Source organism: Emiliania huxleyi (genome assembly GCF_000372725.1).
Source record: "Emiliania huxleyi CCMP1516 unplaced genomic scaffold EMIHUscaffold_330, whole genome shotgun sequence".
NCBI lineage: Eukaryota > Haptophyta > Isochrysidales > Noelaerhabdaceae > Emiliania > Emiliania huxleyi.
In genome coordinates this window covers 73,031-83,733 of record NW_005199524.1, presented here as the reverse complement: position 1 = coordinate 83,733, position 10,703 = coordinate 73,031, and the positions used below count along the sequence as shown (strand labels likewise).

The 10,703-nt window shown below is 64.7% G+C and overlaps 2 protein-coding genes across 2 annotated transcripts; one reads left to right on the top strand and one right to left on the bottom strand.

The window, feature by feature from the left end:
- Nucleotides 1-2,788: 2,788 nt before the first annotated feature.
- On the top strand, nucleotides 2,789-4,943 carry EMIHUDRAFT_241374 (hypothetical protein; the record flags this gene model as incomplete). The annotated part of the gene is made up of 2 exons (XM_005773696.1): nucleotides 2,789-4,327; nucleotides 4,476-4,943. The coding sequence occupies 2 exons, from the start codon at nucleotides 2,789-2,791 to the stop codon at nucleotides 4,941-4,943; spliced, it is 2,007 nt and encodes a 668-aa protein (XP_005773753.1).
- A 3,298-nt stretch (nucleotides 4,944-8,241) lies between these two features.
- On the bottom strand, nucleotides 8,242-10,630 carry EMIHUDRAFT_241372 (hypothetical protein; the record flags this gene model as incomplete). Its single annotated transcript, XM_005773695.1, has 3 exons — nucleotides 8,242-8,940; nucleotides 9,028-9,738; nucleotides 10,604-10,630. The coding sequence occupies 3 exons, from the start codon at nucleotides 10,628-10,630 to the stop codon at nucleotides 8,242-8,244; spliced, it is 1,437 nt and encodes a 478-aa protein (XP_005773752.1).
- Nucleotides 10,631-10,703: the final 73 nt, after the last annotated feature.

The window sequence follows — 10,703 nt, the reverse complement described above, 5'->3', positions numbered from 1 at the left end:
CAGGCCCTCGGGTTTCCGGGGGGGGGGGCCGGTATTCTTAGCGGGCCCCTCCCCCTTCCCCCCCCCCCCCCCCCGCCCTTCCTAGCATGCGGGGGGGAGATGGGGTCCCACGGCCCGCCGCAGGCGCCGATTTTTTTGAGATTTTTTTCGCGCGATTTTTTACTTGTTTTCATGGGAATTCGGCGTATTGCGGCCATGCTATCACGCCTTGCGACAGCCTGTCGGCGCTGCTGGCCGTGCCCTGCTGCACAATTGATCACCTGCATAGCTCGCGGCCTTAGTATCAAGCATTCAGTGTCGACCTGATCGTACGGTCAGTAGGAAGGTGTCCTTCCAACGTGTGCACGCTTCTGGCGCAATGCGCGTCGCCTCGGATTGGCTGCTGGCACTCTCGAGGCTATGCCTACGCAGCCTCGCGCGCATGGGCAGTCAAGAGGGACCACGCACCTTCTCAGGACAGCGCCGGTACCTCTCTCTTGGACCGGCAAACTTGGTGGTCTCGTGTCACCAATGTGGGACCAGTGCGGCATCGCGCCATCGACAGCTCTGAACTGCGCCTCACCACTGACCGGGAAGGCCGCCAAGTGGGCCAGCACAGGTCGCACATTGTGGCAGCAGTCAGCAGTGCATGTCTGATAGCTAGAGCAGCAGCGTCAGGGTCGCAGGGTCGGATCGTGTCAAGCCTCTCGCCCGGCCGGCCGCGTGCAGACGTCGGCCTGTCTGCTGTCTGGAGTGATCTGTCGGCGGTCAGTACGACCGATCAGGTTAGAGTTTTCTGATGGTTGGAGGGTCTATCTGTATGTACCCCTTGAGATCTCTCCAAATCTGCCCTCTGTTAGACGGGTTAGATCGGGAAGTCGGTGCTAACGGATACTAACGGAGCCGTGGCCCCCCGTTTCTCCGCACTGCGCGCACTGCGCCGCGCGGCGCACGGTGCCTCCGGGGGCCCCCGCGCCCCCCCAGAGGCGTCCTCGTCATCGACATCGGCGTCGTCTTCCTCGGCGTCGTCGTCATCTTTGTCGTCAACATGATTTGGTTCGCGCGGGCGCGCGGGCCGCCGGTTTTCACGAACTCAGACCGTGGAGTCCGCGTGAAAGCCGTATTACTCTTGGAGAGTATAACTATCAATCACTACTCGCCCACCCCCGCTGCCCGCCTTGATTCCTTCTCGTCCAAATCACCTTGCTTCCTACTCGTCCGAATCGCTATCCTCTCCGTCGCTGCTGCCCTCTCCGTCAGAGGAAGCAGGCGTGGGCGGCCGGCTCGCCCACATCTCGATCTTCTTGGGCAGCGGCTGGTTCGACAAGTCCTCTCCGTGGCCTAGGCAGCCGCGATCACCCTTGCCCCAAGTAAAGACGGCAACATCGGCGGTGCGGGCGATGCTGTGGCCGCCCCCTGCCGACACAGCGACGACGCGCTGCCCAGCAAAGGCCTCGACCTTCTTGGGCAGCAGCTGGCTCTGCTCGTCGCCGTGGCCCAGCCGGCCGTAGGCTTCATAGCCCCAGCTCCAGAGAGCGCCATCGGCGGTAACGGCGAGGCTGTGGTAGCTTCCCGACACGGCGACGACGCGCCGGCCAGCCAAGGCATCGACCTTCTTGGGCAGCAGCTGGCGCTGCTCGTCGCCGTGGCCCAACCTGCCATGGTAGCCATTGCCCCAGCTCCACAAAGCTCCGTCGGCGGTGATGGCGAGGCTGTGGAAGCCTCTCGCCGAGACAGCGACGACACGCTGACCAGCAAAGGCCTCGACCTTCTTGGGCAGCAGCTGGTTCTGCTCGTCGCCGTGGCCCAGCCGGCCTGAGGCTCCATGGCCCCAGCTCAAGAGGGCGCCGTCGGCGGTAATGGCGAAACTATGGGCGGATCCAGCCGACACAGCGACAACGCGCTGGCCAGCAAAGGCCTCGAGCTTCTCGGGCAGCGCCAGGCTCTGCTGGTCGCCATGGCCCAACCTGCCATAGTAGCCACTCCCCCAGCTCCAGACAGCGTCGTCGGCGGTGATGGCGAGGTTGTGAGCCTCTCCAGCCGAGATAGCGACAACGCGCTGCCCCGCCAAAGCCTCGAGCTTCTTCGGCAGGAGCTGAGCCTCCTCGTAGCTGTGGCCCTCCTCGTAGCTGAGGCCGTGGCCCAACCGGCCCCAGCCTCCATAGCCCCAGCTCCAGACACAGCCATCCGCGGTGAGGGCGAGGCTGTGGCGCTCTCCAGCCGACACGCTCACGGCGCGCTCGCCGCCCAAGGGGGAGGGGAGGCGCGTCGGCGTGTTGAGCTGCGTCACGCCCTCACCGTGACCGAGCAGGGCTGGAGAGTAGGACGGCGCAGATCCGCAAGACGAGAGCCGCCCCTCGCCGTCGATGAAGAGGCTGTGCCGTTCGCCTGCCGCCGCCCTCGCCGGCGCGTTGGACTCGCGCAGCAGCGCCGAATAGCACAGCCACCGCACGGCGCAGGTCTCGCCCTCGGGCTGCGCCGGCAGCTCGAAGCCGCGCTCTTGCGCCCACAAGCGGATGCCCTCCACCGCAAGCGAGGCGTGGAAGAGCAGCGAGACGGCCGCGACGCGAGCGATGTCGACGGGGCTGTCGCAACGAGAGAGGGCGCGCTCGAGGAGCTCCCTGGGGAGGTCGAGGAGGCGGGCGGGCGGCGGCGTCTCTGGCGAGGGAGCGGTTGTGGCGGCGGCGGCGGTGGCGAGGCGGCGCGAGCAAATGGACATCGCGAGAAAAAGAAAAGCCGGCTGGCCTGAGGCTTGCTACGCCGCGATGGTCTAGCGCTTCATTTTTGTGCAAGCCACGCACACCTGGCGATGCCACCGTGTAGCGCATGCGGCGTGGACCGCGCGAAGAGTGACTTCACCAGCTCACAGCTGAAGCTCAAGGCGGCGCGACGGTGCAAGGCGTGCGTCACTGGGGCACCAGTCACAGCGCAGCCTCGGTCGATCGCGGGCGCCTTCATGACCGCTGCTGAGCTACCGTCAAGTCTGGTTGATGCTAGCCGCCTTAGACTGGCCCGTGTCTACATGGACCACGACTTTCCGGTCAAAATGAGTGATGGCTCTCCAAAGCAGATCCCCGCAGCTGCGCTGCAGTGCGCCGATGCGTCCGAACTGATGCGCACTTTCGGCTACGGCGCAGGCGGTTTCATGGGTGAGGTGCTGTTCTGGAAGCGCCACCACGGAGTGCTGCTCGGCAAGCAGAAGTGGGAATGCCACAGCGACGAAGGCCCGGAGGGCGACACGGCCGCAATGAGCGAGCTGTGGGAGGCGCGGTGGCTGTTCGCGTCGAGCGCCGAGGCGCGGCGCTTCCACGCGGACATGCTCAGCGCTTCGCGCGGCGAGCGTGGATGCGGCTACCTCGACGGGCCCGAGCCGGGGCTCGAAGACACGCGCGGCGCATGCCGCGAACGCCCCGACGTCTTCTCGGGCGCACTCTGCGAGGCGGGCGGCGCGGTGGAGGGTCTGGTCGTCTCGAGCAACGAGCCACGCCCGCTGCCCAAGCGAGGCGGGCTGCGCTCGCCGGAGGTCGGCCGAGCGCCAACCCAGTACCTGCAGCAGCACTCGGCCGCCTTCGTCGTCGATCGCGTGGTCGCGAAGCTGTTCGTCGCCAGCGGCATCAACGCCCGCGATGCTGCGGGCCGGCACGTCGGCGTGACGCCGGCCGCCTTCGTCCAGCTCGTCCGCGTGGCCTCCGAGGCCATCTCGCGCTGGCTCGCACACGGCCGCACGCCAGGCACGGCGGTGAGCTTCGATGCCTTCTTCGAGCAGCTGCTGCGATCTGGCACGATCTCGGAGGCGCAGTTCGATCGGATCACGGACGAACTGGCGAATGGCTGCAAGACGGAAGCCGAGCTGGTCGCCGAGTGGGCCGCCGCGACGGGGAGTGGGCCGCCGGGCGGTCCAGACGGGGAGCAGCGGCCGAAGGCGCGCTCGCACGGCTCGCTGGCAGCGGAGGTGATGGGCGAAGGCGTGGCCCTCCGTCCAGGAGGCAAAGTTCGCATCGTCGGTCTGCAGGGGCGGAGGGACCTGAACGGGCTGTTTGGCGAGGTGGTCTCGCTCGGCGACGATCCGCACTCGGAGCGACTGACCATCAAGGTGAAGGGCGTCTCCACTGGCAGCGGGCAAATCAACGTAGTGAGCGGCGAGTATCCATACCAGTGCGTGCGTATCAAGCCGGCAAATCTCGTGCCGGTCTACGACACGCCGCAACACGAGACGCAGGGGCTGTGCCCCATCTGCATGAGTGTGGAGATGCGCACGATTCTGGACGGCGCGCAGAACGCGACGATGATGACGTGCTGCGGCAAGCCGATCTGCCTCAAATGCTTGTACGAGATCGAGACGGGCCCGGTGAGCCCCCGCCACCGCCCCGCCGCCACCGCCCCGCCTGCGCGACGCCGCGCTCGCCTGGCCTGTGTAGCAGTGTAGCAGTGTGCTCTGAGCGGGCAGCTGACAGAGACGGACTGACGGTCGCCTCTGTTGCCCGTGCGATGTGCAGCTGCGCGACGTGTGCCCGTTCTGCCGCGCGGACACGTCCGACACGAGCGACGAGGCAACCGTCCGCGGCCTGACGCGACGGGCGCAGCAGGGCGACGCGAGCGCCCAGTACAACCTCGGCTGCCACTACGACTACGGGCGGATGGGCCTCCCGCTCGATCAAGTCGAGGCGCGGCGCTTGTACCAGCTAGCGGCGGAGCAGGGGCACGCGCGTGCCGCCGCCAACCTCGGCTGCTCGCACCGTGACGGCGAAGGTGGGCCCGTTGACCTTTCGCAAGCAGCGCACTGGTTCAAGGTGGCAACGGACCTCGGCCACACGCAGGCGTGCACGAACCTCGGAATCGCGTACATGCGTGGCGACGGAGTGCCGCAGAGCCGCATGGAGGCGATCCGCTACCTCACGCGAGCTGCGAATGCGGGCGATGAGCTCGCGGCGAGGCAGCTCATGCGCATGGGCGTGCAGCCGTGACCAGGCCGAACATGACCAGTCGAGCAGGAGCATCAAGCTGTGAGAAGCCTCCAGCTTCTGGGCCCTCCCAGCGCGTCCAGGGCGCGGGTCGAGCCTCGCAGGGTGTATTTTGCATGTAGAGTTGCGAGGGGGGGCGTGGGGGGGGGGGGGGGGCGGGACTACCACAAAAAAATGCGACTCCTCAAAAAGAATCATGTTCATGTCAGTAACAGCGTCACGTTACACCAGAAGAGCGAGACACGGCACAGGTGACTAGACGCTCTCATCGACGCACGCACAAGAAGTGCTTCATTGTTCTAATGTACCGTGCTCTGCTGTCTCGGACCAGACTAGGACAGACTACAGGCATGGATCGAGCGGGACGCTCAAGCGTCAACCGTCAAGCAAGACAATCCCACTCACTCCGCGCGCCGCAAGCCCGCCTCCACGTCGGTCACGCCCCTACCCTCGCCACGGCCGTTGCACTACCGGACGCGGGCCCTCCTCCTCCTCGTCCATTGCGAGGCCATCGACGGTGCACGCGAGCACGGGTGGCGCGTCGATCTGCGCAGGCGGATCGCGAGGCACAGTCCCCTGCCAAGCCGCTTCGACGATCGCCTGGTGCGGCCTGGCGGACGCCGGCCGCGCGGCCCTCACACACCCAACCGCTCCGGCGCCCACGCCTCTATCTTCTTGGGCAGAAGCTGGTTCGACAAGTCATCTCCGTGGCCTAGGTTGCCTCCTCCTGCCCCCTCCAAATCCCCCCCATTGCCCCAGGTAAAGACAGCGCCGTCGGAATTGGTGGCGATGCTGTGGTCGCCACCAGCCGACACAGCGACCACACACCGCCCAGCGAAGGCCTCGACCTTCTTGGGCAGCAGCTGGTTCTGCTCGTCGCCGTGGCCCAGCTTGCCCCAGCCTCCACAGCCCCAGCTCCAGACGGCGCCGTCGGCGGTGAGGGCGAGGCTGTGATCTTCCGCCGACACAGCGATGACGCGCTGGCCAGCCAAGGCCTCAACCTGCTTCGGCAGCAGCTGCCTCTGGTTGTCGCCGTGGCCCAGCTTGCCATCGCCCGCACCGCCCCAGCTCCAGACGGCGCCGTCGGCGGCGAGGGCGATGCTGTGGCTGTCTGCTGCCGACACAGCGACGACGCGCCGGTCAGCCAAGGCCTCGACCTCCTTCGGCAGTAGCTGGTTCTGCTCGTTGCCGTGGCCCAGCTTGCCATAGTCTCCATCGCCCCAGCTCCAGACTGCGCCGTCGGCGGTGAGGGCGAGGTTGTGAAGTGTTCCAGCCGACACAGCGACGACGCGCTGCTCAGCAAAGGCGTCGACGCTTTTGGGCAGGAGCCGGCTCTGCGCGTCGCCGTGGCCCAGCTGGCCAGAGTATCCCTCACCCCAGCTCCAGACGGAGCCGTCGGCGGTGACGGCGAGGCTGTGCAATTGTCCAGCCGACACAGAGACGACGCGCTGGCCAGCAAAGGCCTCGACCTTCTTGGGCAGCAGCTGGTCCTGCTCGTCACCGTGGCCTAACTGGCCAAAGACTCCATCGCCCCAGCTCCAGACGGCGCCGTCGGCGGTGAGGGCGAGGCTGTGGCGCTCTCCAGCCGACACGCTCACGGCGCGCTCGCCGCCCAAGGGAGAGGGGAGGCGCGTCGGCGTGTTGAGCTGCTTCACGCCCTCACCGTGGCCAAGCAGCCCTGGATTCCAGTTCGGCGCATTGCCGCACGACGAGAGCCGCCCCTCGCCGTCGATGAAGAGGCTGTGCCGTTCGCCTGCCGCCGCCCTCGCCGGCGGGTTGGACTCGTGCAGCAGCGCCGAATAGCACAGCCACCGCACGGCGCAGGTCTCGCCCTCGGGCTGCGCCGGCAGCTCGAAGCCGCGCTCTTGCGCCCACAAGCGGATGCCTTGCTCCGCGAGCGAGGCGTGGAAGAGCAGCGAGACGGCCGCGGCGCGAGCGATGTCGACGGGGCTGTCGCAGCGAGAGAGGGCGCGCTCGAGGAGCTCCCTGGGGAGGTCGAGGAGGCGGGCGGGCGGCGGCGTCTCTGGCGAGGGAGCGGTTGTGGCGGCGGCGGTGGCGAGGCGGCGCGAGCGGCGGCGCGATGGGGTGGACATCGCGAGAAAAAGAAAAGGCACCGCATGGGGCCCTGAGACGTTTCGGAAAGCATGCGCGACGCTGCCTCTTTGCGCCGCTCGCTCGCGGCGACGGGAGACATGGCCGCCGATGCGGCTCGCACTCGCTCGGCGGGCCTCCGTCCCACAGCCGCCCGGGCGTGCCAGGGGTCGGCCTGGCACTGCGCTGCTCGCACGCTGCACTGCACAAAGCTGCGACAACAAGGGGAGGCTCCTAAGCTTGAGCGTTGTGCAGTGCAGCTGCGGGTGCTCGTGGACGGCTGTGCAGTGGTGAGAGCGCCTGATTGGAGGCGAGCTGGTGCTGCGCCAGGGTGCGCAGCATGCTCTCTCGCTCTGTCCTGAGGCATGCTGGCTGGCGCCCAGCACAATGCCCTCAATGCATTGCTCCACGCCGTGCTGGCTGGTGCAGTACTGCCAGGGCGCCGACCGCCGCGCGGGGTGCGCGTCGCCGCGCGTGGCACGGATGGCTCGAGAGGCGCGGCTGTCGGTCAACCCCGCGGCGCATGGGCGCCGCGGAAGCTGCTCGACAGGCTGCGGGCATCGCTGCGGCAAAAGAGCCCGCCCTCTACTTTGCTTTCGCCGCGTTTTACGACAACTTTCGGTGTATCATAGCCGCCGAACTTTACCTCGCTGTTTCTTTATAGGCGTCTCGCAGCTGCGTATTCTCGTATTATCTTCGAGTAGTTGCGTGGGGGCGGTACGTATTCTCGTATCAGTAGCTAGTGTCGTGTCCACTAGCTCCGAGTAGAGGGTGCGTTCTGCTGCTAGGGGAAACCCGGAGCGCGGTACTATCCCTCGGAGAACCGTGTTATGGCCCTGCGACCGCACACCCCCCAGGGCTAGGGCTCTCTTGCCCGCAACCCGATGCCAATCATCCGGCCCGCTGTAGGCCGACAGGCCACCGAGGCGGAGGCAAGGAACAACAGCCCCCTTCTTGCATTTTAGCTCACATAGTAGAACCACTGCCTCCACCGCCTCCACCGCCTCCTCCTCTGCGCCCGAACCGGCGACGGCGCAGTCGCTGCCATCGCTCCTTTCGTCCTCCCCGCCCGCCGACGCGAGCACGCCCCCCGGGATGTGTGCCTGTCCCGTGTGTTTCATATATAACATCGAAGGCGAGCTCACATAATCAAAAGTGTTCGTGAAACAATTTGAATGAAAAGAACAACCCGTGTCATCACACGTGTCAGTCAGAGCACGCGACTGAATCCCGGCAGCTTCCGGAGGTAGTAAGCGGTAGGCCACAGCGGCAAGTTGATCAGGAGCGTTGTGAAAAGGAAGCCCGTAGAAAGCTGCCAGCCCTTGAGCGGTGTGGTCGAGTAGAACGCGTCTCTAGCGAAGCAGTAGGTAATGTTGACCGAGGTGCCCGAGGCGCGCAGGATGGCCAGGTACGCATAGACACACGGCGCGAGCAGCACAAAGTGGAGAATGTAAACGGCATACGCCGCGTTTGCCAAGAAGTCCCACGCCCTGTTGCGAGAGTTGAGGAAGGTGCCAAAGAAATGGAGCGTTGCCAGCGAGAAGGCGACCGTGTAGACGCCCTCGACGGCGCCGAAGACGAGGAGTGTTGTGGGCAGCGTGGAGTTGTCCACGCCTCGTTGTGGAGGGAGCAGAGCAGTATCGCCCGGAGAAGGTGGCGAGGGAGGCAGGCAGTCTGGAGATGGTGGGAATGGGCTCATGAACGGGACGGCCACGAGGTTGAAGAGGAGCAGGCTGACGGCAACGCAGTAGAGCGCCACGACTTGCCAACTCGGCCAGCGAAGGAGATCGGCGAGCCAATCGTCGCGTGCGGCGACGCACCCCGCATAGAAGAAGATTATGTAAAAAGGGAAGGAGCCGATTGAGGTGGGGATGTAAAACATGTTGAAGCCAAAGGCCAGAATCCAGCCCTGCAGCAGCCCGATGGTCGCACCGGCGAGGCAGAGCACGGCGAGGCAGGGCAGGTTGAGTCGAAGCGGCGGGGCCGGGCAAATGACGTACCATGCGTTGAAAAGCAGTAGCATCTGGAGAAACCAAGGCGGTCCCGGGCCAGGAACGTACGCCCACGCCGCTGGGTCGGGCTCGAACATGAGGAATAGCCACATCCAGCAGAGCGGGTTGAGGCACCAAAAGTAGACGAGGTAGGGGATGCCGTAGCGGATCAGCTTGCCCTTGATAAACTCGCGCGTGCCCTTGCGTGCGTGGCTCGCTGGTGTAAAGTGCCCCGAGATGAAGCACAAGAGGCTTATAAAGTAGCCTTGATCGGCCGTGATCAAGCCAGTCGCCACGCGGCTGCTCCACACGTCTTGGTCCCCAAGCACGATCGCCGGCCAGACCCCCGTGTGTGCCCAGACGGGCACGCCACCCGTGTCGCCAAATGAGCAAGCCACATGGTGGGTCACCACAATAAATGCTAAAAAGGCCTTGACGTTGTCCAGATAATCGTAGCGCGGCTTTATTGCGAGGAGAGGCGTGGCGAGAGGAGAGCACTCGGGAGCTGTGCGCGTGGGAGCGTAGCCCACGACCACGGGCTGAACGGGTTTGTCGGCTAGCTCGGCCTGTGCGGGCTGCCACGGGAATGCTGCGACCATCACGCATGGCAGCAAGACCAAGGGCAGATTGTCGACTGGGACAAACGCGTGGTAGCGCAGATAAACCATGAGCATGAGGACGCCAAAGCACGTAGCGAGGTAGAGGCTTTGCTTGGCCTTGACCAGAACGGAACCCGTGGGAAGACACATTGATTGGACGACCCGAGTCGGTCCGCTGTGCGCGTTACGAGCGATGCATGCAATGCGCCTTAGCAGCACGAAGCGCCGAGGCTTGATCCGCCTTGATCCAGCCCGGACTAGTTTTGTTTCAGGTTGTTGTGGGTACGTACTTTAGCTTACTGGGACAAAGGGGAGAGGGGGTTGTGTTCTCGTGGGACGCGGCACAAACGGGGCACAAACGCGTTTCAGGTTGTGATGTTAAAATGAACTGGGGGGCACGGGACGCGGCACAAACGGGGCACAAACGCCAGGCTACAAAGACGGGGAGGCACGTAGTTTTCAGGTTGTGATTTTCCGTTTGTTTTTTCAGGAAGTGAAAAAAGCTGTGCAGTGCGCCACTCATGGGGAAATTCAAAACAAAAAAAGTGTCCATCCGTCTGTATTATTATTAACAACGAAGCGCTCTCAAATAAAAAGAAAGAACCTGAAGCCTCCCATACGTGTTTGTGTCTCCTCCTTTGCTGTCCCATCTCCTCGTCTCTTTCCCGCCTGTGGGCGGGGCAGCGGGCGGGCGCGCGGTGCGGTGCGGCGTGTGCGTGTGTGCGACTGCGACAGGGGACCGCTTGAAAGGGACCATTTGGCTTGTATTATTAACAACGAAGGCGCTCTCAAAAGAATTTTACTATACAAGCCCCTCTCACAGCAGACTGGCTCGGACTGGCACTACAAATGGCACAGCAGGCGACGGCCCCTTACGGGTCGTCAAAGAGGCCGGCGTACTCCTCCGGCCGCTCCTCCCCCTCCCAATCCTCCCCGAGAGAGAGAGAGAGAATTCTTGATACGAAACCACGACGACACACACCAGTCGACTCGCATCGGTTGCCTCCATGAACCTCTCTCTCTCTCTCTCTCTCTCTCTCAATCCTCCCCGTGAGAAAGAGAGAAATTTCGTGGAAGCGAAA